General features: G+C 46.2%; 1 protein-coding gene across 1 annotated transcript in view; it reads left to right on the plus strand.

Annotated features, from left to right (window-relative positions):
- cacna1ab (calcium channel, voltage-dependent, P/Q type, alpha 1A subunit, b) overlaps nt 1–25,727 on the plus strand; it is a 336,628-nt gene that overhangs the window by 278,081 nt on the left and 32,820 nt on the right. The window contains exons 41-46 of the mRNA XM_071389579.1: nt 2,995–3,100; nt 3,786–3,893; nt 5,679–5,782; nt 11,605–11,750; nt 17,418–17,553; nt 20,213–20,332. Of these exons, the coding sequence (XP_071245680.1) occupies nt 2,995–3,100; nt 3,786–3,893; nt 5,679–5,782; nt 11,605–11,750; nt 17,418–17,553; nt 20,213–20,332 (720 nt within the window). The remainder of the gene's footprint in view (nt 1–2,994; nt 3,101–3,785; nt 3,894–5,678; nt 5,783–11,604; nt 11,751–17,417; nt 17,554–20,212; nt 20,333–25,727) is intronic.

A 25,727-nucleotide genomic window follows, 5' to 3' on the forward strand; every position in this document is an offset into this window, starting at 1 on the left:
CCCTCTGCCCCTCTGTCCTACTGTCTGTCTCTCTACCTGTGGCCTACTCTCTCCCTCTGTCCCTCTGGCCTACTCTCTCCCTCTGTCCCTCTGTCCTACTGTCTGTCTCCTCCCTATGTCCTACTGTCTTCCTGTGTCATACTGGCTCCTTCTGTCCCTCTATCCTACTGTCTGTCTCTATCCTACTGTCTGCCTCTATCCTATTTTCTGTCTCTGTCCCTCTATCCCACTGTCTGTCTCTATCCTACTGTTTGCCTCTATCCTATTGTCTGTCTTTATCCCTCTATCCTACTGTCTGTCTCTGTCCCTCTATCCTACTGTCTGTCTCTGTCCCTCTATCCTCCTGTCTGTCTCTGTCCCTCTATCCTAATGTCTGTCTCTATCCTACTGTCTGTCTCTGTCCCTCTATCCTACTGTCTGTCTCTATCCTACTGGCTGTCTCTGTCCCTCTATCATACTGTCTCCCTCTATCCTACTGTCTGTCTCTGTCCCTCTATCCTACTGTCTGTCCCTCTATCCTACTGGCTGTCTCTGTCCCTCTATCCTACTGTCTGTCTCTATCCTCCTGTCTGTCTCTGTCCCTATGTCCAACTGTCTGTCTCTGTCCTTTCTGTCCTCTCTTCTCCCTGCTCCTTCTCTCCACTCTGTCCAGGGTTGTGTCCCAAATGGAACCCTATTCCATATACAGTGCACTACTTTCAACTAGAGCACTATGGGCCCTGGTCAAAAGTAGTACACTGCATTGGGAATAGGGTGCTATTTGGGACAGGGTGCCATTTGGGATGCAGCCCAACAATTCTCTATTGCATACAGTATGTCACTCATGGAAATGCCTAGTGTTCATGGATAACAACGATGATAGATGCTGTGATGGCTTATGTGGGTTATATTCTAGCTTGTCGTTGTTTTAGTACACTAATCCTGAGAGAAGACTTTACGTTAAAGACCCTTACCCCTACAACACTTTCTCCCACCTGGGACTAGTCAATCCAAGAGTAGGATTTGACCTCCTTCTTACGCTTGACCTTTCTAACCTTTGTTACGGTAGTGAACTTTCCAGGAAGGCCTGCTTTGTTTGGGATATGGCCATTGGTTGGCCATTTTTGGTGATAGATTGATATGGTTTCAGTCCTCGTCTTATTCTCTTGTCTTGTTATACTCTCTCTCTCTCTCTTTCTCTCTCAACATCCTCTCTTTCTTTCTCCCCTTGAATCACGTATCGTCTTGATTTCTTGTTTTTCCTTTTTCAATGTCGTCACAATCCCGCTCCCTCTTCCTGTCCCTCCTGTTTTATCTGTAGCTCCATCTCATTATAGGAACCTTGTGCTTCTAACGCCACTAACTTCTACTACCACTTCTCCCCTATATACAGTAGCCCAACATCTGGTTGGTCAAAAACAAATCATTCCTCTTTTTATGATTTTCTTCTTTCAGGGAATGTTCTTACTAAACATCTTTAACTGACAACCGTTTAGCATCGAGAGAGATCTGATCTGCCAATCCGGACCTTTGCATCATGTCTAAAAGACTAACACTAAGGACTCTTCATGTAGCCTGCATAGCTCTGTAGGAAACCATAGAGAGAAAATAAAGCAAATCAAAGGGATCAATAAGTAGATATCCCATGAATCCATCAAAGCTAATATGATGATGCTCTCTGTGCACGGCTGCACTGCTGCTTGTCCTGGGGTGGGGGGAGGAGGGAGGGGGGAGGGGGGAGGTAGGGGCATGCTGCTTGTGGAGGTATGTTAAATGTCGGGGATCTGGGGGGTGTTGGGAAAAGCATGTGTCCGTTGCATTCTCTGTTGCATGGCTTGTTGCTATGGACACCTGGAGGCTGTGGATGTTGGCTGCGACGACTGGTGCCACACACGCTTTCGGGCACGACACACACACACACACTAACATGGTGTCCCACGTGCTTGCCCGTCCTACGTGAGTACCCAACGCTCATGTTCAGAGGTCAAACCAATCGATGACCGACTAATAGATGTAAAGAAACATGTGTTCTTTTATCTAGCAGTTCATCCATTGGTTTGACCTGTTTAGAAAGAAATCAATCAAAAACATGTAGCGAACCTCCATACAGGTAGGGGGAGCTCTATAGCAGATGCCTTGATAAAACACACTAGTCTCCTGATGAAGAGTAGTACAACTACACCGGTGATACTACTGTTTGCTATGTCTTGCAGTCTATTCCAGTATATTCTGTTGATATACTGTGTGTTAGTGGGAGGGTAAAGGGGGTTGTATGTGTACATGTGTGTACATGTGTGTGTAATACGATGCGTGAATGCGTACCGTTGCATTCACACATTATTAGGGAACATGGGCGTAGGTTGGGTCTGTTGGTCGTCGGCCATTGTGGTGCCGCGTGGCTCTTGGCTCCCGCAGTCGCTCATTCTGTAGCAGACGGCCCATTGGATAAATGTGTAGTTGTTTGAGTATCACTTGCCAATCAGGAGACAATCAGGAAGTACTTTTCCACTGTTTCCTTTGGAAAAGGCAGTTTTACAGTTTGGAAATCATACTGTGGTTACTACATATGACAAAGTCCTTTAGCACACACAGACACAACATAGACCTACAAGGGACCTCTGACAATCAAGATGCTGCAAGTGGGGTTGGGTTAAATTCCATTTAGATTCAGTCACTTCGGGAGATGAATTGAAATTGGCTTTTTTTTTCTATGAGGATTTCTTTCAATTCATGAATTGGATTTCAATTCCCTCCGTGAACTGTGAGGTGAAACTGAATTGCACCAAATTTCTGTGTCTTCAGAATCAGACAGACAGAGTCGAACATATACCTGGCTAAATAAAACAAGTAGATAAGATTACAGACACTGAAACCTAACCTTTTTTGGCTGTTGCCCTATCGAGCTCCCTCAATCTTGGCCCCTCCCTTTTCCCCTTACCTGGAGGTTCAGACCCCACCCCCTACCACGTACACGCTCTCTTTTCTCAACCTCTCCACCTGATTGGCTCTCCACAGAGGCTGCTGCGCATGGACTTGCCGGTTGCCGAGGACAACTCAGTGCATTTCAACTCCACTCTCATGGCTCTGATTCGGACAGCGCTCGATATCAAGATTGCCAAGGGTATGACCCTCCTCCTTTTCTGTCTCTCTTTATCTACTCAACTTTTTCAGCTGTCCTTTTTTACTATTTTTGCCAATGCCATTCTGATGTGTTGTTTCCTACCTTTTCCCTCCCTACTCTCTCTTTCTTTTTCTTTCTTTCTTGCCGCTCTTTCTTTTTCTTTCTTTCTTTTTCTTTCTTTCTTGCTTGCTTTTATTCTTCCTCTCTCTGTTTCTCTTTTTCTGTCTGTCTGTCTTTCTTTCATTCTCTTTCTTCCTTTCTCCCTTTCTTTTCTTCCTACCATAGGTATGGTATCAGTCCTGTCCTTCCAGATAGTGGTGATATACCAAACATTTATAAATGCTCAGGAAGTTGTGGATTAATCCAAATCTTTTTTGTTTGTGTGAATGTGTACATGTGTGGCTGGATAACTTGTTTTTTTGCATGCATATTTGTGCGCGTGTGTGTGTGTGTGTGTGTGCGTGCGCGCGTGCGTGCGCGCGTGCGTGTGCGTGCGCACGTGCGTGTGCGCGTGTGTGTGTGGGCTTGCTCTGCTCCCTGCGTGTGCGTACGTGTGTTTGCGCTTGCGTATGTACTTTCGTATGTGCGCGTGTTTGCGCTTGTGTGTGTGCTTTCCTGCGTACCTGCGTGTGCGTATGCCCACGTGTGTGTGTGTGTGTCTTGACGTGTGTGTTGGGCAACACAGGAGGAGCTGACAAACATCAGATGGACGCTGAGCTAAGGAAAGAAATGATGGCCATTTGGCCCAACCTCTCTCAGAAGAACCTAGACCTGCTGGTCACGCCACACAAGTGTAAGTTACACCACGTAAAACACACACTACGATGTGTGTGTGTGTGTGTGTGTGTGTGTGTGTGTGTAAGTGTGTAAGTGTGTCCGACGATCACCAATTCACCAAGAGGACAGCTTCTACTAAACGTAGTCACCCACTGCTTCGCCCCCCCTGATCAGGACCACCACGGACCGGCTCCCTACTTCTACACACTCATGTTCATACACACAACCCCTCCCGCCTACACACACACACACATGTACAACCATAACTCCCTCTGTACATCCTCACCTCTCCCTACTTACAGTTCTTAGAAAACGTAAACGTAAACACACTCACACAATCCCTTCTTTAGCCCCACTGGGTCAGTTCCTGCATCAGGGGGTGCCTGCTATAGACCCTCTATAGAAGTCTTTTCACTACAGGGAGTATGGGCCTCAACGTAGGCTTAGTGAGAGTCCTGTTATAGTAGTAGAAGTATAGACCTATAGTAGTAGTAGTATAGTATAGCAACAGTGTTATTATTATAATAAGGAAGAGATCAAATGTTCTACACACAGTGTAGTGTAGCATGCTGCCTTGGTGTTAAATATAACTTGAATTTATTCATTTGAAGTTATACTTCACTCAAAGTAGAGCAGCATGCAATGTTGAGTATTGCACTATACAATTACTATTATTATAAAGTATTATTATACTTTTTAATAAGTTGATATGCTGGGGGACCTCGAGCCATTTCTCTGGGAATAGATCATCATTTATTTTTCAGGGTAAAGAGGTGGATTATAGTGTCAAACAGAGCTCCATGTTTTTCCTCATGTTTAATGTTATCTGGATCATCCAAACTCTGGGTGCCAATCTAGAGTTTTTGGAGAGAAAAATGGATTTCCTGTTTCTTCAGGCGTAGGATTGAGGTGAAGTGATGATCTATGGTCAACGTGAAATAACTATATAGTCCTCCCTAGGAACCGTTTAAGCAATGTGCCTGTTCAAATGAAAGTGAAAGAGAATATTTAAGTTAAAGACAGAAAAGAACTGATTGTGAAAAGACTATCAGCTCTGTTGTATACTGTACAGTGTTGTAAATATGTTGTATACTGTACAGTGTTGTAAATATGTTGTATATGTGTTGTATTTGGTTGTACTTGTACTTGTATCTGCAGGCAAATCTCAAATGACACCATTACCATATTCCCTGTATAGTACATAGCATTGTGTATATTATTGCATATATACTGCTATTAATAGTGCACATATAATGCATATATTCCCTATAGAGGGGCTAATATATAGTATAGTGCACTACTTTCAACCACAACCTTATGGGTAATAAGTCGTGTATTTCCGTGTACATGGTGTCATTTGATGCAGTCACCGTGTGTTATGTATGTAGGGTGAATCTAAAAAGTGTTTCCTTGATTCCTTTCATCCTTGATTCTTGAGTCATTGAATCATTGGCTCTTTCTCAAAACGTATTGGAAGAGAAGGTCTGAGGGGTGGAACCTCGGATATTTTCCCTCAAAGCTATTTTTTAAAAGGAGGAAGACGAATCAAGGACTTTGAGATGTACCCTACAGTCGCGGCCACTGAAATGTTTTCTAAAAACCAAACCTACCGTTAGGAGAAATAGAGTGAAGTGTTGTACAACACGACCTAACTTTTTAGTGCCCGCAACTGTCTGTATGTGTGTGTGGTGTCGTAGCATGGTCGGTCCCCCACTCCCATCCCCCTCTCTCTCGTCTCACGGCTCAGGGTCCCATCCACATTGTGGTCTAATCGAGGCAGGGTAACTTGTCCCTCTCTCAGCAGCCACAGACTTGACGGTGGGGAAGATCTACGCTGCCATGATGATCATGGAGTACTACAGACAGAGCAAGGCCAAGAAGCTCCAGGCCCTACGCGAGGAGCAGGTACCCACTAGACCCAGACCCACCCGTGACCTCCAGAAAACACCCCAGAACCGACTCTTCCTTCCCCCTTAGATCCCCTTCCCAAACATGTCCAGCTCCCCATAGCCTCTCTTGCCTCCAAACACCCATGCTCCCACACCCCAGTGAACCCCAAATCATCCAACCCCCTCAGCTCCCCTTCCTTTAGCTCCTCAACTCTTCCTCCTGCCTTTACCCACCACCCAGAACCCCCATTGGTGATATTCTTGGTCCTTCAAACCCCAGCATCCCCTTTCTAATTCCTGCCCCCATAGCTCCCCTTTCCAGACCTCCATAGCCTCCCTTCCCTCCAGACCCATCCTCATGACCCCAAACCCATTTATTCGCTAGACCCCGTTTCCTGGCCCCCTTGCACTCTTTCCAGGACCTCCATCGCTGCCCTCCTTGGTCTGTCAACCCCCTAGCCCTTTATTTCCCCCTTGCCCCCCCAACGCTCCCTCGCTCGTCCTCCCACGTCATGTTCCTCCGCCTTGGAACCCTCCCAATGAGCACTGCCTGGTCCTGGGTTACCCCTGTAGCATGCTAACTCCAGTTACCTCTCTCTCTCTACTCCGGCACCAGGCTGTTTCTGCCGGGTCCTGGGTTACCCCTGTAGCATGCTAACTCCAGTTACCTCTCTCTCTCTACTCCGGCACCAGGCTGTTTCTGCCGGGTCCTGGGTTACCCCTGTAGCATGCTAACTCCAGTTACCTCTCTCTCTCTACTCCGGCACCAGGCTGTTTCTGCCGGGTCCTGGGTTACCCCTGTAGCATGCTAACTCCAGTTACCTCTCTCTCTCTACTCCGGCACCAGGCTGTTTCTGCCGGATCCTGGGTTACCCCTGTAGCATGCTAACTCCAGTTACCTCTCTCTCTCTACTCCGGCACCAGGCTGTTTCTGCCGGGTCCTGGGTTACCCCTGTAGCATGCTACCTCCAGTTACTTCTCTCTCTCTACTCCGGCACCAGGCTGTTTCTGCCTGTTTCCCAGTTAGCATGATGGATGGCTATCGTAGGCTGACGCCCGGCCTGGCTCTTCCACTTGCTATCTCTTTACCTTTACTCTACCATTACTATACCCCTCTCCTACCCATTACTTTACCCCCATCATACCCACCACTTGTATATTTACTTAAAGGGGCAATCTGCAGTTCAAACAATAAAACTCAATCGCAGATTGCCCCTTTAAGGCCTTCTTTGAACTCCTCCCCTTTTTAAGCATGGGGGGATAAATGGTGTCGTGGTGAGGAGAAGGGGGGAGATGTTTTAAACTGTTTTGTTTTGAAATTGATATGAATAATAATGATACAACATGGCCAATGTACGTATGCACTCCTGTTGTCTATGAATGCTGTGTAAATGCGCTACCTCTTAATGTGATGTGCACTGTTTCTCTAACACATTACTCCATTCCCCGGGATACCCCGTTGCTCCTGTGGCTCCACATTACTCCATTCCCCGGGATACCCCGTTGCTCCTGTGGCTCCAGTGCTGCAATCCACAGCTTTTAATGGTTTCTATCTGCCTTTGGAGGCTGAAGTTAAAGTAATGGTTCACCCCAAAATCAACCTTTCTTAGATGTTTTCTTGGAGGTTTTAAGAAACAGAATTGGCACCCGTCTTATTCTATCCCAGATCAAGTCCATGAGGCGGGGTTAAGGATCTGTGGGTATTCAGTAGGGGTGCTTTTCAGACATGAGATAAGTTAACTTATTAACATGGACTTAAGTAAAAAAAAAAGTGACTTATGTCCATGTTTTATTGACTTAAGTCCATGTTAAGTCTACTTATCGCAAGTCTCAATCGGGCCCTAGGTGAATGGAGTGTACGATATTTTAGACCCCGTCTATGAGTTGGTATGATCCTCCTGAATGCTGTCATCTCATTGGTTGCACTGACTGTCCAGTTCCAGACAGGCTCCTCCTTCTCAACATCACCAGCTGGCCTGTGGTGCACAACGACAAACTATGTCTTTCTGTCTATCCCTCCTTCCCTTCTTCCCTCTTTCATTTCTCAGTTGTACTCTTTCCCTCCTTAATTCCTTTCTTTATGTCCATCACTCCTGCTCTTCTCTCCTTATTCCCTCCTTCAATCTTTTGCACCTTCCCGTCATCTCTCCTTCAATCTTTCCCACCTTCTTTCCTTAACTCTGTCTTTCTTTTCTTCCTTCCTTCCTTCCCTCCTTCCCTCCTCCCTACAACTGTTATACTACCTTTCATTATGTCTTAATCTATTTTCCAATTGATATAGTTTATTATTTATATATGTATATATATATATACAGTCTTTCCTATTGTCTTTTCCTACCACTGTTTTACTGTCTTTTCACTGTTGTAATGTGTCTTTCTGCCACTGTTTCCCATGTCTCTCTGTGCCTGCCCCAGGTCTGTACCTCTCTATACGTGGTGTTATGTATCACTCACTATCTCTGTCACTCCTCTATCACTCTTTTGCATATTCCCTCCTTCTCCCTCCGTCTTTCTCTCCCTGTCTATCTGTCTGTCTGTCTGTCTGTCTGTCTGTCTGTCTGTCTGTCTGTCTGTCTGTCTGTCTGTCTGTCTGTCTGTCTGTCTGTCTGTCTGTCTGTCTGTCTGTCTGTCTGTCTGTCTGTCTGTCTGTCTGTCTGTCTGTCTGTCTGTCTGTCTGTCTGTCTGTCTGTCTGTCTGTCTGTCTGTCTATCTGTCTGTCCATCCATCCCCTCGTCCCTCTGACTCGATTTGTTCTTCCAGGAGGGGGGCGGGACCTTGGCTTCTCAAACCCTCCCTGATTGGTCAATCTAGGTTGACTGTCATCAGGCCTGTCTAACCAGAACCCTTCTCCCCTCTCTGTGTGCTCCTGTCTGTGTATTCCGTCATCTCTGGTTGGTTGTTTGGATGTTGAGCTGAGGTTCCTGATGTAACCATTGGACGCTCATGTAACAAAACCTTCTCTGTGAATCTTCAGTGGTATTCATGAACGTGCATTCTAGGGAAAATAGTGCACTAGTTTTGTACCTCGTCCTCCATATCCCATTTCATTTGTTAGTATATTAAAACTAACTTTCCCAGAAGAACTCACTGTTAGCGAGCACGCTACAACCCGGGTTCACACCCATTCATTTAGCCGTTAACATTTTAGCTTTTGGTTTGGATGAACATGACGGCATCTGTAGTCATGTAGCCATCGACACCACCACAGACCAGCCAATGGAAGACCTCCCTGCTCCCGCCACACTCCATATATGGGCGAAACAACAAAAAGGACTGCTGAGGAGCTGTTTTGACGGAGGAAGTAGAATTTTCCTCCAGAGCCATATACAGCGCCTTCAGAAAGTATTCAAACCCCTTGACTTATTCCACATTTTTGTTGTGTTACAGCCTGAATTCTAAATTGATTAAGTATATATTTTTTCTACCCCATAGTGACACATGAAAACATGTTTTTAGAAATGTTTGCAAATGTATTAACATTTTTATATTGAAATATCTCATATACATAAGTATTCACACCCCTGAGTCGATACATGTTAGAATCACCTTTGGCAGCGATTACAGCTGTGAGTCTTTCTGGTAAGTCTCTAAGAGCTTTAAGCTTTGTCAAGTTGGTTGTTGATCATTGCTAGACAGACATTCTCAAGTCTTGACGAAGATTTTCAAGCCGCTTTAAGTCAAAAACTGTAACTAGGCCACTCAGGAACATTCACCGTGGTCTTGGTAAGCAACTCCATTGTATATTTGGCCTTGTGTTTTAGGTTATTGTCCTGCTGAAAGGTGAATTTGTCTCTCAATAGCTGTTGGAAAGCAGACTGAACCAGGTTTTCCTCTAGGATTTTGCCTGTGCTTAGCTCTATTCCGGTCATTTGTATTAAAAAACTCCCTAGTCCTTGCCTATGACAAGCATACCCATAACATGATGCAGCGAACACCGTACTTGAAAATATGAAGAGTGGTACTCAGTGATGTGTTGTGTTGGATTTGCCCTAAACATAACGCTTTATATTCAGGATATAAAGTGAATTTCTTTGCCACATTTTTTGCAGTTTTACTTTAGTGCCTTATTGCAAACAGGATGCATGTTTTTGAATATTTTTTATTCTGTACAGGCTTCCTTCTTTTCACTCATTCATTTAGGTTAGTATTGTGCAGTAACTACAATGTTGTTGATTCATCCTCAGTTTTCTCCTATCACAGCCATTAAACTCTGTAACTGTTTTAAAGTCACAATTGGCCTCATGGTGAAATGCCTGAGCAGTTTCTTTCCTCTTCGGCAACCGAGTTAGGAAGGACGCCTGTATCTTTGTAGTGACTGGGTGTATTGATACACCATCCAAAGTGTAATTAATAACTTCACCTTGCTCAAAGGGATACATGTTTACCCATCTACCAATAGGTGCCCTTCTTTGCGAGGCATTGGAAAACCTCCCTGGTCTTTGTGGTTGAATCTGTGTTGAAATTCACTGCTTGACTGAGGGACCTTACAGATAATTGTATGTTTGGTGTACAGAGATGAGGTAGTCATTCAAAAATTTGGTTAAACACTATTATTGCACACAGAGTGAGTCCATGCAACTTATTATGTGACTTCTTAATCACATTTTAACTCCTGAACTTATTTAGGTTTGCCATACCAAAGGGGTTGAATACTTATTGATTCAAAACAGTCCAGCTTTTAATTTTGTATTCATTTATGAAAGTTTCAAAAAACATAATTCCACTTTGGCATTATGGGGTGTTGTGTGTAGGCCAGTGACACAACTTCTGAATGTAATCCATTTTAAATGCAGGCTGTAACACAACAACATGTGGAACAAGTCAAGAGGTGTGAATACCTTCTGAAAGCACTGTGTGTATATATCAGGGTTGGAGTCAATTCCATTTCAATTGCAGTCATTTCAGGAAGTACAGTGAAATCCCAATTCTCTTCAATGTTTTTCAATGAGGAAAATGTGGAATTGGAACTTTATGAATTGATTGAAATGGAATTGACCCTAACCCTGGTATATATACGTTTCTAAACTGGGTGGTTCAAGCCCTGAATGCTGATTGTCTGACAGCCGTGGTATATCAGACTGTATACCACGGGTATGACAAAACATTTGTTTTTACTGCTCTAATTACTTTGATAACCAGTTTATAAGAGCAATAAGGCTCCTCTGGGGTTTGTGATATGTGGCCAATATACCACAACTAAGGGCTGTTCTTATGCAAGACACAATGCGGAGTGCCTGGACACAGCCCTTAGCCGTGGTATATTGGCCATATACCACACCTCCCCGAGCCTTATTGCTTAAATATATGGCTCTGGTTGCCACTAAGCACTGACTGACACAGGATCAGATCAGGTCTTAATTCTCCCAATGGTGAAGGTTATCAGATGGTTATGGTAATCTGATCCTAGATCTGTGGTTAAAGCAGGGGTGGGCAATTCTAGCTCTGGAGGGCCAAAGTATTTGTTTCAGTCAAATAATCAGCGAGTCCTCAGTTTAGACAACAATTAAATAATAAGCAACTAAAAAGGGTCATTTTTCAAGAAACATTGTGTGACTTGCTTCAGCTGTCCAGTGGAAGAAGTTTAAATTGTTAGTGGCTAGTATTGAAAAACTGAAGCTAGTTTAGTGGTGACTATTATATATACTTAGTGCTGGGCCCTTCTCCAGAGCTTCAATTTCCCACTCTAGGCAACTTCTAACCTCTAAACCATTACTTTACCCAATTGTGCCACCTGGTGGGGGCATGCTGCGGTGCATCCTCTCCTTTCCTCTGTGTGTGTGTGTGTCCCTGCCTGAGTGTGTCTGATGCCAGCCCGAGGCCATGTTGTATCTCACACAGAACCGAACACCGTTAATGTTTCAGCGCATGGAGCCGCCCTCCCCCGGGGGAGGAGAAGGGGGAGGAGGGGGAGGCCCCGACGGGACGGGAGGAGGGATGCCAGGGGTCAACGGCCTCCCCGCCACACAGCACGACCCCAACAGCATGTGAGTAGAACCGTACACACTCTTTCTCTCTTTCTCTGTCACACACACACATGCACACACACCCAGCACGACTCTAACAGCATGTGAGTAGTAGTGATGGGTTATACATATGCGTACATGATATGTACATATACACACACAAATACATACATACGTAAGCATGCCAACACTCACAGTATGCATACTGTAGACACACACACACACACACACACACACACACACACACACACACACACACACACACACACACACACACACACACACACATGCATGCATACATACAGTGGGGAGAACAAGTATTTGATACACTGCCGATTTTGCAGGTTTTCCTACTTACAAAGCATGTAGAGGTCTGTAATTCTTATCATAGGTACTCTTCAACTGTGAGAGACGGAATCTAAAACAAAAATCCAGAAAATCACATTGTATGATTTTTAAGTAATTAATTTGCATTTTATTGCATGACATAAGTATTTGATCACCTACCAACCAGTAAGAATTCCGGCTCTCACAGACCTGTTAGTTTTTCTTTAAGAAGCCCTCCTGTTCTCCACTCATTACCTGTATTAACTGCACCTGTTTGAACTCGTTACCTGTATAAAAGACACCTGTCCACACACTCAATCAAACAGACTCCAACCTCTCCACAATGGCCTAGACCAGAGAGCTGTGTAAGGACATCAGGGATAAAATTGTAGACCTGCACAAGGCTGGGATGGGCTACAGGACAATAGGCAAGCAGCTTGGTGAGAAGGCAACAACTGTTGGCGCAATTATTAGAAAATGGAAGAAGTTCAAGATGCCGGTCAATCACCCTCGGTCTGGGGCTCCATGCAAGATCTCACCTCGTGGGGCATCAATGATCATGAGGAAGGTGAGGGATCAGCCCAGAACTACACGGCAGGACCTGGTCAATGACCTGAAGAGAGCTGGGACCACGGTCTCAAAGAAAACCATTAGTAACACACTACGCCATCATGGATTAAAATCCTGCAGCGCACGCAAGGTCCCCCTGCTCAAGCCAGCGCATGTCCAGGTCCGTCTGAAGTTTGCCAATGACCATCTGGATGATCCAGAGGAGGAATGGGAGAAGGTCATGTGGTCTGATGAGACAAAAATAGAGCTTTTTGGTCTAAACTCCACTCGCCGTGTTTGGAGGAAGAAGAAGGATGAGTACAACCCCAAGAATACCATCCCAACCGTGAAGCATGGAGGTGGAAACATCATTCTTTGGGGATGCTTTTCTGCAAAGGGGACAGGACGACTGCACCGTATTGAGGGGAGGATGGATGGGGCCATGTATCGCGAGATCTTGGCCAACAACCTCCTTCCCTCAGTAAGAGCATTGAAGATGGGTCGTGGCTGAATTTTCCAGCATGACAACGACCCGAAACACACAGCCAGGGCAACTAAGGAGTGGCTCCGTAAGAAGCATCTCAAGGTCCTGGAGTGGCCTAGCCAGTCTCCAGACCTGAACCCAATAGAAAATCTTTGGAGGGAGCTGAAAGTCCGTATTGCCCAGCGACAGCCCCGAAACCTGAAGGATCTGGAGAAGGTCTGGAGGGAGGAGTGGGCCAAAATCCCTGCTGCAGTGTGTGCAAACCTGGTCAAGAACTACAGGAAACGTATGATCTCTGTAATTGCAAACAAAGGTTTCTGTACCAAATATTAAGTTCTGCTTTTCTGATGTATCAAATACTTATGTCATGCAATAAAATGCAAATGAATTACTTAAAAATCATACAATGTGATTTTCTGGATTTTTGTTTTAGATTCCGTCTCTCACAGTTGAAGTGTACCTATGATAAAAATGACAGACCTCTACATGCGTTGTAAGTAGTAAAACCTGCAAAATCGGCAGTGTATCAAATACTTGTTCTCCCCACTGTACATACAGTAGAATACATATACTCATACTCACATATGCAGGTATGGAGGCAGGTAGCCTCGAGGTTGGAGCACTGGGCCAGCAACCAAAAGGTTGCTGGTGTCTCTTGGTTGCTGGGCCAGCAACCAATAGGTTGCAGGTGTCTCAGGGGGAGTTGGGATATGGTGACCCTGGCCGTGACCCCACTCCCTGCAGGTGTCTCAGGGGGAGTTGGGATATGGTGACCCTGGCCGTGACCCCACTCCCTGCAGGTGTCTCAGGGGGAGTTGGGATATGGTGACCCTGGCCGTGACCCCACTCCCTGCAGGTGTCTCAGGGGGAGTTGGGATATGGTGACCCTGGCCGTGACCCCACTCCCTGCAGGTGTCTCAGGGGGAGTTGGGATATGGTGACCCTGGCCGTGACCCCACTCCCTGCAGGTGTCTCAGGGGGAGTTGGGATATGGTGACCCTGGCCGTGACCCCAGTCCCTGCAGGTGTCTCAGGGGGAGTTGGGATATGGTGACCCTGGCCGTGACCCCACTCCCTGCAGGTGTCTCAGGGGGAGTTGGGATATGGTGACCCTGGCCGTGACCCCACTCCCTGCAGGTGTCTCAGGGGGAGTTGGGATATGGTGACCCTGGCCGTGACCCCACTCCCTGCAGGTGTCTCAGGGGGAGTTGGGATATGGTGACCCTGGCCGTGACCCCACTCCCTGCAGGTGTCTCAGGGGGAGTTGGGATATGGTGACCCTGGCCGTGACCCCACTCCCCGCGGCTTCTCAGGGGGAGTTGGGATATGGTGACCCTGGCCGTGACCCCACTCCCTGTGGATGTCTCAGGGGGAGTTGGGATATGGTGACCCTGGCCGTGACCCCAGTCCCTGCAGGTGTCTCAGGGGGAGTTGGGATATGGTGACCCTGGCCGTGACCCCACTCCCTGCAGGTGTCTCAGGGGGAGTTGGGATATGGTGACCCTGGCCGTGACCCCACTCCCTGCAGGTGTCTCAGGGGGAGTTGGGATATGGTGACCCTGGCCGTGACCCCACTCCCTGCAGGTGTCTCAGGGGGAGTTGGGATATGGTGACCCTGGCCGTGACCCGACTCCCTGCAGGTGTCTCAGGGGGAGTTGGGATATGGTGACCCTGGCCGTGACCCCACTCCCTGCAGGTGTCTCAGGGGGAGTTGGGATATGGTGACCCTGGCCGTGACCCCACTCCCTGCAGGTGTCTCAGTGGGAGTTGGGATATGGTGACCCTGGCCGTGACCCCACTCCCTGCAGGTGTCTCAGGGGGAGTTGGGATATGGTGACCCTGGCCGTGACCCCAGTCCCTGCAGGTGTCTCAGGGGGAGTTGGGATATGGTGACCCTGGCCGTGACCCCACTCCCTGCAGGTGTCTCAGGGGGAGTTGGGATATGGTGACCCTGGCCGTGACCCCACTCCCTGCAGGTGTCTCAGGGGGAGTTGGGATATGGTGACCCTGGCCGTGACCCCACTCCCTGCAGGTGTCTCAGGGGGAGTTGGGATATGGTGACCCTGGCTGTGACCCCACTCCCTGCAGGTGTCTCAGGGGGAGTTGGGATATGGCGACCCTGGCCGTGACCCCACTCCCTGCTGGTGTCTCAGGGGGAGTTGGGATATGGCGACCCTGGCCGTGACCCCACTCCCTGCAGGTGTCTCAGAGGGAGTTGGGATATGGCGACCCTGGCCGTGACCCCACTCCCTGCAGGTGTCTCAGAGGGAGTTGGGATATGGTGACCCTGGCCGTGACCCCACTCCCTGCGGGTGTCTCAGAGGGAGTTGGGATATGATGACCCTGGCCGTGACCCCACTCCCTGCGGGTGTCTCAGAGGGAGTTGGGATATGGTGACCCTGGCCGTGACCCCACTCCCTGCAGGTGTCTCAGAGGGAGTTGGGATATGGTGACCCTGGCCGTGACCCCACTCTCTGCGGGTGTCTCAGGGGGAGTTGGGATATGGTGACCCTGGCCGTGACCCCACTCTCTGCGGGTGTCTCAGGGGGAGTTGGGATATGGTGACCCTGGCCGTGACCCCACTCTCTGCGGGTGTCTCAGGGGGAGTTGGGATATGGTGACCCTGGCCGTGACCCCACTCTCTGCGGGTGTCTCAGGGGGAGTTGGGATATGGTGACCCTGGCCGTGACCCCACTCTCTGCGGGTGTCTCAGGGGGAGTTGGGATATGCTACAAAAAAAAACACTTGTATTACACACTTGTGTCTAATATAAGCACCCCCCCCAAAATTATTATTACAAGCATACAACCTGCACATACAAACGCTTTGTAAATGTCTCTCACGGGGTCTGTTTCTTCGGTTTCTACACGGTTTGGGCTTTTTTGCTGCTGCTTTCCCGAATGACTCTCTCTGTCTTCCTTCTCTGTGTGTCTCTGTGTCTTCCATCTCCTTCTCTGTGTGTCTCTGTGTCTTCCATCTCCTTCTCTGTGTGTCTCTGTGTCTTCCATCTCCTTCTCTGTGTGTCTCTCTGTCTTCCATCTCCTTCTCAGTGTGTCTCTCTGTCTTCCATCTCCTTCTCTGTGTGTCTCTCTGTCTTCCATCTCCTTCTCTGTGTGTCTCTGTGTCTTCCTTCTCTGTGTGTCTCTCTGTCTTCCTTCTCTGTGTGTCTCTCTGTCTTCCATCTCCTTCTCTGTGTGTCTCTCTGTCTTCCATCTCCTTCTCTGTGTGTCTCTGTGTCTTCCTTCTCTGTGTGTCTCTCTGTCTTCCTTCTCTGTGTGTCTCTCTGTCTTCCATCTCCTTCTCTGTGTGTCTCTGTCTTCCTTCTCCTTCTCTGTGTGTCTCTGTGTCTCTGTCTTCCTTCTCTGTGTGTCTCTCTGTCTTCCATCTCCTTCTCTGTGTGTCTCTCTGTCTTCCATCTCCTTCTCTGTGTGTCTCTGTCTTCCTTCTCTGTGTGTCTCTCTGTCCTCTGTCTCCTTCTCTGTGTGTCTCTCTGTCTTCCTTCTCTGTGTGTCTCTCTGTCTTCCTTCTCTGTGTGTCTCTCTGTCTTCCTTCTCTGTGTGTCTCTCTGTCTTCCATCTCCTTCTCTGTGTGTCTCTCTGTCTTCCATCTCCTTCTCTGTGTGTCTCTGTCTTCCTTCTCTGTGTGTCTCTCTGTCCTCTGTCTCCTTCTCTGTGTGTCTCTCTGTCTTCCTTCTCTGTGTGTCTCTCTGTCTCCTTCTCTGTGTGTCGCTCTGGCTTCTGTCTCCTCTGTGTGTCTCTGTCTTCTGTCTCCTCTGTGTGTCTCTGTCTTCTGTCTCCTTCTCTGTGTGTCGCTCTGTCTTCTGTCTCCTCTGTGTGTCTCTCTGTCTTCCTTCTCCTTCTCTGTGTGTCTCTGTGTCCTTATTTCTCTGGTGCCGTCAGACCTGTGTCTGTGTGTGTTTGTACTGTATTTCTAATTATCGAAGAGATAGTGTGGTTTTATTTGAGTGTGTTTTAGTCTGTGTGTGTGTGTGACTGTGTGTATTCGCAAACATACATATGCATGTATACCTATGCATGTTTGCATAGGCGTGTGATTGAGTAGGTGTATGTATTTGAGTTGGTGTGTGTGTGTGTGTGTGTGTGTGTGTGTGTGTTTATGAGTCCGTGCAAGCATATATGGGTTTGCGTTTGTGCGTATACAGTATATAAGCCACTAACATCCTCCTCCGTGTCTGCATTCGTGTGTGTGTGTGTGTGTGTGTGTGTGTGTGTGTGTGTGTGTGTGTGTGTGTGTGTGTGTGTGTGTGTGTGTGTGTGTGTGTGTGTGTGTGTGTGTGTGTGTGTGTGTGTGTGTGTGTGTGTGTACCAGACCTCCAGAGGGGGGGATGACAGAGAGCCAGTCGTGGGTGACAGCTAAAGCTCAGGAGATGTTTAACAAGACGGGCAACTGGAGCCCAGAGAGACCCTACCCCGACCATCTCCATGACAACAGACACAACCCCCAGGTAACGCAGCACAAACATATAACAAACACACGCAGGTCACCGTGGTAACGCAGTAACCGCGCAAACTGATGCCCGACTGTGATTCTATTGAGGTTTTGAGACAATACAGTGGCTGTTAGTGTGTAGGCCTACAGTTGTTCCATTGTGTCCTATAGGAGTAAACATGATGATGTCATAGGTTTACACTAAATGATAACTTACAGTCATGCAATGCAGGATAAAGATATCTGATATATAAAGATGTATAAAGCTTATATTCCGGTAAGTTGTTAACAACACATGTTCTGGAGAATGTCACTCCCTTGGTATATATTACATCCTTATTCCTGGTAGAAGGAAATGACAGACTGTCGATACTGCTACTCAATCTGTATTTATCCCGGTGATTCACTGAGAAGGGCTTGATTGGTCAAGAGATGGACAATATTCCACCCCTCTTCAGCTGTGCTGCTCTGAGTCAACTTTTGGACTGTTTGTGTCGACCCGCTCAAGGTCTTCCTCTTCAGTCTATCTCTCTCTCCCTCTTTCTACGTTTCACTCAGTGAAGTAACTATCTTCAGCCTCCCACAGCTTACTGACGCACTCTCTTTCTGTCCTCTCACTCTCTCCTGCGTCTCTCTCCAACACTCTCTTTCTGTCCTCTCACTCTCTCGCGTCTCTCTCCAACACTCTCATGCCATCTCTTGGCCCATCCTCACTGCCCCCTGGCTCAAACCAAGTCTTGGGCCTACAGGTGGGTGGTAGATGGGCTCCCCCCTCTCTCTCCCTGTTGGACTGTGCCAAGCCCACCCTGGTCTCATCTCTCTCAGTCAAATTAGTGAAGAACCATAGATATGCATGTTTTGTGTGTTTTGTTGTACTGTATAAAAACATAGAGAGACAGTGCATTCGGAAAGTATTCAGACCTCTTGACTTTTTACACATTTTGTAACGTTACAGCCTTATTCTAAAATGGATTAAATAAAATCCTCATCAATCTACACACAATACCCCATAATGACAAAGGAAAATCTGTTTTTTTAACATTTTTGCAAATGTGTAAATAAATAAACCTGGAAATATCACATTTACATAAGTATTCAGACCCATTAACTCAGTACTTTGTTTAGGCACCTTTGGCAGCAATTACAGACTCAAGTCTTCTTGGGTATGACGCTACAAGCTTGGCACACTTGTATTTGGGGAGTTTCTCCCATTCTTGTCTGCAGATCCTCTCAAGCTCTGTCAGGTTGGATGGGGAGCGTCACTGCACAGCTATTTTTAGGTCTCTCCAGAGATGTTCGATTGGGTTCAAGTCCGGGCTCTGGCTGGGCCACTCAAGGACATTCAGAGACTTTTCCCGAAGCCACTCCTGCGTTGACTTGGCTGTGTGCTTAGGGTCGTTGTCCTGTTGGAAGGTGAACCTTCCCCCAGTCTGAGGTTCTGAGCACTCTGGAGCAGGTTTTCATCAAGGATATCTCTGCACTTTGCTCCGTTCATCTTCCCCTCAATCCTGACTAGTCTCTCAGTCCCTGCCGCTGGAAAACCTCCCCACAGCATGACGCTGCCACCACCATGTTTCACCGTAGGGATGCTGCCACCACCATGCTTCACCGAAGGGATGGTGTCAGGTTTCCTCCAGACGTGACGCTTGGCATTCATGCCAAAAAGTTCTCCCATCTCCACAGAGGAACTCTGGAGCTCTGTCAGTGTGAACATCGGGTTCTTGGTAACCTCCCATACCAAGGCTCTTCTCACCCGATTGCTCAGTTTGCCCGTGTGGCCAGCTTTAGGAAGAGTATTGGTGGTTCCAAACTTCTTCCATTTACGAATGATGGAGGCCACTGTGTTCTTGGGGGATCTTCAATGCTGCTGAAATGTTTTGGTACCCTTCCCCAGATCTGTGCCTCGACACAATCCTGTCTCATGGCTTGGACGTCATGGCTTGGATTTTGCTCTGACATGCACTGTCAACTGTGGGACCTTATATAGACAGGTGTGTGCCTTTCCAAATCATGTCCAATCAATTTAATTTACCACAGGTGGACTCCAATCAAGTTGTAGAAACATCTCAAGGATGATCACTGGAAGCAGGATGCACCTGAACTCAATTTCGAGTCTCATAGCAAAGGGTCTGAATAATTATGTAAATAAAGTATTTCTGTTTTTTGTTTTTAATACATTTGTTAAAATTTATAAAAAACAGTTTTTGCTTTGTCATTATGGGGTATTGTGTGTCGATTGGTGTGGATACATTTTGAAAAAATCTATTTTAGAATAAGGCTGTAACGTAACAAAATGTGTAAAAAGTTAAGGGGTCTGAATACTTTTTGAATTCACTGTACATGAACGCTGTTACAGTATCTATGGTTCTGTGGGAAAGGATGTCTACATACTGCTCCCTGCTGCCCGTTGAAGGACCAGATAAACAGACATACAATAGAGAGGCTTCCTTATTTTATGGTTACTTCACAGCCAAGTTGGCCAGTGGAGACAAGCAATATACCTATTGAATAAGAATTACACAACTAACTATAGAATAGTTAAAAAGCATAGAATTATATACAATTATAGAATCACTTAGGATTCACTCATTCTCGTACTATCTAAAGGCCCCTCGCTCTGAGACTCCTGCCCCTAGTCGGCAGTGGTCACGCACCCTCTGGTCTCTTTTTTGCAGACGCTAGAGATGAGAGAGATGGGGCGGGACGGGGACTCGGACACTGAGCCCTGTCACCCAATGCGAATGGACAGGCATGGTCGGACCATCTCCATGCCCCGCCTCTCAGACGACAACCAAGTGAGCACCTTCATCATCATCATCATCATCAACCCTCCATTCCTCCTCCTCATCCCTCCACTCTTTCCCCTCCGTCCTCCTCCTCCTTTTCCTCGCTCTGACTATCCACTCTGACCTGTATTTGTTTATTTTAGTCTATTTGGATCCCCATTAGCTTTTGCGGAGGCAGCAGCTATTTTTCCTGGGGTCCACAAAAACACTAAACATGACAAGTAACAAAACAGTGATACACTGATAGACAAGGACAGCCACACACATTTAAAATACAATCATATACAAACAATACAACTAGAAAAATACATGTAATAGTACATTTTTTTAAATTGTGTGTGTGTGTGTGTGTGTGTGTGTGTGTGTGTGTGTGTGTGTGTGTGTGTGTGTGTGTGTGTGTGTGTGTGTGTGTGTGTGTGTGTGTGTGTGTGTGTGTGTGTGTGTGTGTGTGTCAAGCCCCTGTTTTTTAAGACTACTACTGGTAAAGTATTATGTCTTAGAAACATTTTGGAGTGATGTATCACTTTAAAACTAGTTTCCTTACACTCTTAACAGGGTGGTGATTACAGTGTGGCGCATGCTAATGCTAACTTAAATAGTGAAATATTAGCATGGAGATATGCTAATGCTAACTTAAATTGTGAAATATTAGCATGGAGATATGCTAATGCTAACTTAAATAGTGAAATATTAGCATGGAGATATGCTAATGCTAACTGAAAGATGGAATCCACAGTAGGGGGAAGCAGCCCCATTGTCCGTTGTTATTGATTTTGTTCCCGAGCTGAGGAGTGCAGCAAAAATTCCAGTACATTTTGCCCTCTTCTATCGCGCGTGAAATGATGTCAGAGGGGAGAAAACAGTATTTGATGTTTGTGGTAACTTCTTTGTTGTTGTAAAACTATAAATGGACGTGTCAGTTTCACCATTAAGGATTCCAGCTTTAAAGCAGCCAGTTCACTCAAGATTAATGTTGAAATTGAACGTCCATCCATGTCCCAAGGACGTTGGGAGATGCCTTCAAAACCTGCCACTTGGGCAACGGTGAGCACCGTTACCAACAAGTAGGCTTGGGTGTTGGGGATGGGTCAGAGGGTCACATGTTCAATCCCAGTGCAGACACAATTTTTTTAAATGTTGAACCCAAACCCTTAACCATTCAAAATGAATGCCTACATTTAACCAGACGCAAGGCGCCTTGCCAGGAGGCTCTACCCATCAACCGTGTCAAAAAACATTTAGAAATGTAACGTTTGGACCAATTTTGGAAATTTGACATTTTGAGAAACGCGGATAAACGTCTGAATCTGAAATCAAATTGGTCAAACAGTGAGATCGTGTTGCTTTAAAGAGTGAAATATTATCATGGAGATATTGGGTAACAGAGCAGTCTGGATACGTCCTTCATCCACAAAGCACATACTTGCCTAGCCCTCCTCATCTCACATCCTCCCCCCTTCTCCCTCCTTCCTCCTTCCTCTGGGGTGCTTCCCATTACATCCATCCTATCCATGCTCATTCCCATAGTAGCCTTGGTGTGTCTGTCTGCTGTCTGCTGTGGCCAGAGGTCTTGGCTTGTTGGGAGAGGGTGTGAACTGAGAAGGACAATACCGGTGGTACCTATTTTACCTCAAACATCTGTGTATTTCAAGAAAAGCTTTCACCAAAATGTCGCGCAATCCCCAGGACGGTATCTTGCAGCAAAAACACACGCACACACCCACGTGTTCACGGTACAATAAAGCATCTGGCTGCCGTCATACACACACATACACTGGCATGCACACACACACACACACACACACACACACACACACACACACACACATACTCACCCACATTGTCATCAAACCATGTTCTCTCACTCTGGTCTGGTGTCATCAAGTCTGTTGGTTACTGTAAGACTGTAGGAGTGTGTTGTCTGTTGGTTACTGTAAGACTGTAGGAGTGTGTTGTCTGTTGGTTACTGTAAGACTGTAGCAGTGTGTTGTCTGTTGTCATCAAGTCTGTTGGTTACTGTAAGACTGTAGGAGTGTGTTGTCTGTTGGTTACTGTAAGACTGTAGGAGTGTGTTGTCTGTTGGTTACTGTAAGACTGTAGGAGTGTGTTGTCTGTTGGTTACTGTAAGACTGTAGGAGTGTGTTGTCTGTTGGTTACTGTAAGACTGTAGGAGTGTGTTGTCTGTTGGTTACTGTAAGACTGTAGCAGTGTGTTGTCTGTTGGTTACTGTAAGACTGTAGCAGTGTGTTGTCTGTTGGTTACTGTAAGACTGTAGCAGTGTGTTGTCTGTTGGTTACTGTAAGACTGTAGCAGTGTGTTGTCTGTTGGTTACTGTAAGACTGTAGGAGTGTGTTGTCTGTTGGTTACTGTAAGACTGTAGGAGTGTGTTGTCTGTTGGTTACTGTAAGACTGTAGGAGTGTGTTGTCTTTTGTCATCAAGTCTGTTGGTTACTGTAAGACTGTAGCAGTGTGTTGTCTGTTGGTTACTGTAAGACTGTAGGAGTGTGTTGTCTGTTGGTTACTGTAAGACTGTAGGAGTGTGTTGTCTGTTGGTTACTGTAAGACTGTAGCAGTGTGTTGTCTGTTGGTTACTGTAAGACTGTAGCAGTGTGTTGTCTTTTGTCATCAAGTCTGTTGGTTACTGTAAGACTGTAGGAGTGTGTTGTCTGTTGGTTACTGTAAGACTGTAGCAGTGTGTTGTCTGTTGGTTACTGTAAGACTGTAGCAGTGTGTTGTCTGTTGGTTACTGTAAGACTGTAGCAGTGTGTTGTCTGTTGGTTACTGTAAGACTGTAGCAGTGTGTTGTCTGTTGGTTACTGTAAGACTGTAGCAGTGTGTTGTCTGTTGGTTACTGTAAGACTGTAGCAGTGTGTTGTCTGTTGGTTACTGTAAGACTGTAGCAGTGTGTTGTCTGTTGGTTACTGTAAGACTGTAGCAGTGTGTTGTCTGTTGGTTACTGTAAGACTGTAGCAGTGTGTTGTCTGTTGGTTACTGTAAGACTGTAGCAGTGTGTTGTCTGTTGGTTACTGTAAGACTGTAGCAGTGTGTTGTCTGTTGGTTACTGTAAGACTGTAGCAGTGTGTTGTCTGTTGGTTACTGTAAGACTGTAGCAGTGTGTTGTCTGTTGGTTACTGTAAGACTGTAGCAGTGTGTTGTCTGTTGGTTACTGTAAGACTGTAGCAGTGTGTTGTCTGTTGGTTACTGTAAGACTGTAGGAGTGTGTTGTCTGTTGGTTACTGTAAGACTGTAGCAGTGTGTTGTCTGTTGGTTACTGTAAGACTGTAGGAGTGTGTTGTCTGTTGGTTACTGTAAGACTGTAGGAGTGTGTTGTCTGTTGGTTACTGTAAGACTGTAGGAGTGTGTTGTCTGTTGGTTACTGTAAGACTGTAGGAGTGTGTTGTCTGTTGGTTACTGTAAGACTGTAGCAGTGTGTTGTCTGTTGGTTACTGTAAGACTGTAGGAGTGTGTTGTCTGTTGGTTACTGTAAGACTGTAGGAGTGTGTTGTCTGTTGGTTACTGTAAGACTGTAGGAGTGTGTTGTCTGTTGGTTACTGTAAGACTGTAGGAGTGTGTTGTCTGTTGGTTACTGTAAGACAGTAGCAGTGTGTTGTCTGTTGGTTACTGTAAGACTGTAGCAGTGTGTTGTCTGTTGGTTACTGTAAGACTGTAGGAGTGTGTTGTCTGTTGGTTACTGTAAGACTGTAGCAGTGTGTTGTCTGTTGGTTACTGTAAGACTGTAGCAGTGTGTTGTCTGTTGGTTACTGTAAGACAGTAGCAGTGTGTTGTCTGTTGGTTACTGTAAGACTGTAGGAGTGTGTTGTCTGTTGGTTACTGTAAGACTGTAGCAGTGTGTTGTCTGTTGGTTACTGTAAGACTGTAGCAGTGTGTTGTCTGTTGGTTACTGTAAGACTGTAGGAGTGTGTTGTCTGTTGGTTACTGTAAGACTGTAGCAGTGTGTTGTCTGTTGGTTACTGTAAGACTGTAGGAGTGTGTTGTCTGTTGGTTACTGTAAGACTGTAGGAGTGTGTTGTCTGTTGGTTACTGTAAGACTGTAGGAGTGTGTTGTCTGTTGGTTACTGTAAGACTGTAGGAGTGTGTTGTCTGTTGGTTACTGTAAGACTGTAGGAGTGTGTTGTCTGTTGGTTACTGTAAGACTGTAGGAGTGTGTTGTCTGTTGGTTACTGTAAGACTGTAGCAGTGTGTTGTCTGTTGGTTACTGTAAGACTGTAGCAGTGTGTTGTCTGTTGGTTACTGTAAGACTGTAGGAGTGTGTTGTCTGTTGGTTACTGTAAGACTGTAGCAGTGTGTTGTCTGTTGGTTACTGTAAGACTGTAGGAGTGTGTTGTCTGTTGGTTACTGTAAGACTGTAGCAGTGTGTTGTCTGTTGGTTACTGTAAGACTGTAGCAGTGTGTTGTCTGTTGGTTACTGTAAGACTGTAGCAGTGTGTTGTCTGTTGGTTACTGTAAGACTGTAGGAGTGTGTTGTCTGTTGGTTACTGTAAGACTGTAGCAGTGTGTTGTCTGTTGGTTACTGTAAGACTGTAGCAGTGTGTTGTCTGTTGGTTACTGTAAGACTGTAGCAGTGTGTTGTCTGTTGGTTACTGTAAGACTGTAGCAGTGTGTTGTCTGTTGGTTACTGTAAGACTGTAGGAGTGTGTTGTCTGTTGGTTACTGTAAGACTGTAGGAGTGTGTTGTCTGTTGGTTACTGTAAGACTGTAGGAGTGTGTTGTCTTTTGTCATCAAGTCTGTTGGTTACTGTAAGACTGTAGGAGTGTGTTGTCTGTTGGTTACTGTAAGACTGTAGGAGTGTGTTGTCTGTTGGTTACTGTAAGACTGTAGGAGTGTGTTGTCTGTTGGTTACTGTAAGACTGTAGCAGTGTGTTGTCTGTTGGTTACTGTAAGACTGTAGCAGTGTGTTGTCTTTTGTCATCAAGTCTGTTGGTTACTGTAAGACTGTAGGAGTGTGTTGTCTGTTGGTTACTGTAAGACTGTAGCAGTGTGTTGTCTGTTGGTTACTGTAAGACTGTAGCAGTGTGTTGTCTGTTGGTTACTGTAAGACTGTAGCAGTGTGTTGTCTGTTGGTTACTGTAAGACTGTAGCAGTGTGTTGTCTGTTGGTTACTGTAAGACTGTAGCAGTGTGTTGTCTGTTGGTTACTGTAAGACTGTAGCAGTGTGTTGTCTGTTGGTTACTGTAAGACTGTAGCAGTGTGTTGTCTGTTGGTTACTGTAAGACTGTAGCAGTGTGTTGTCTGTTGGTTACTGTAAGACTGTAGGAGTGTGTTGTCTGTTGGTTACTGTAAGACTGTAGCAGTGTGTTGTCTGTTGGTTACTGTAAGACTGTAGGAGTGTGTTGTCTGTTGGTTACTGTAAGACTGTAGGAGTGTGTTGTCTGTTGGTTACTG

The sequence above is a fragment of the Salvelinus alpinus genome, chromosome 2 (assembly GCF_045679555.1).
Source record: "Salvelinus alpinus chromosome 2, SLU_Salpinus.1, whole genome shotgun sequence".
NCBI classification, from domain to species: Eukaryota; Metazoa; Chordata; class Actinopteri; order Salmoniformes; family Salmonidae; genus Salvelinus; species Salvelinus alpinus.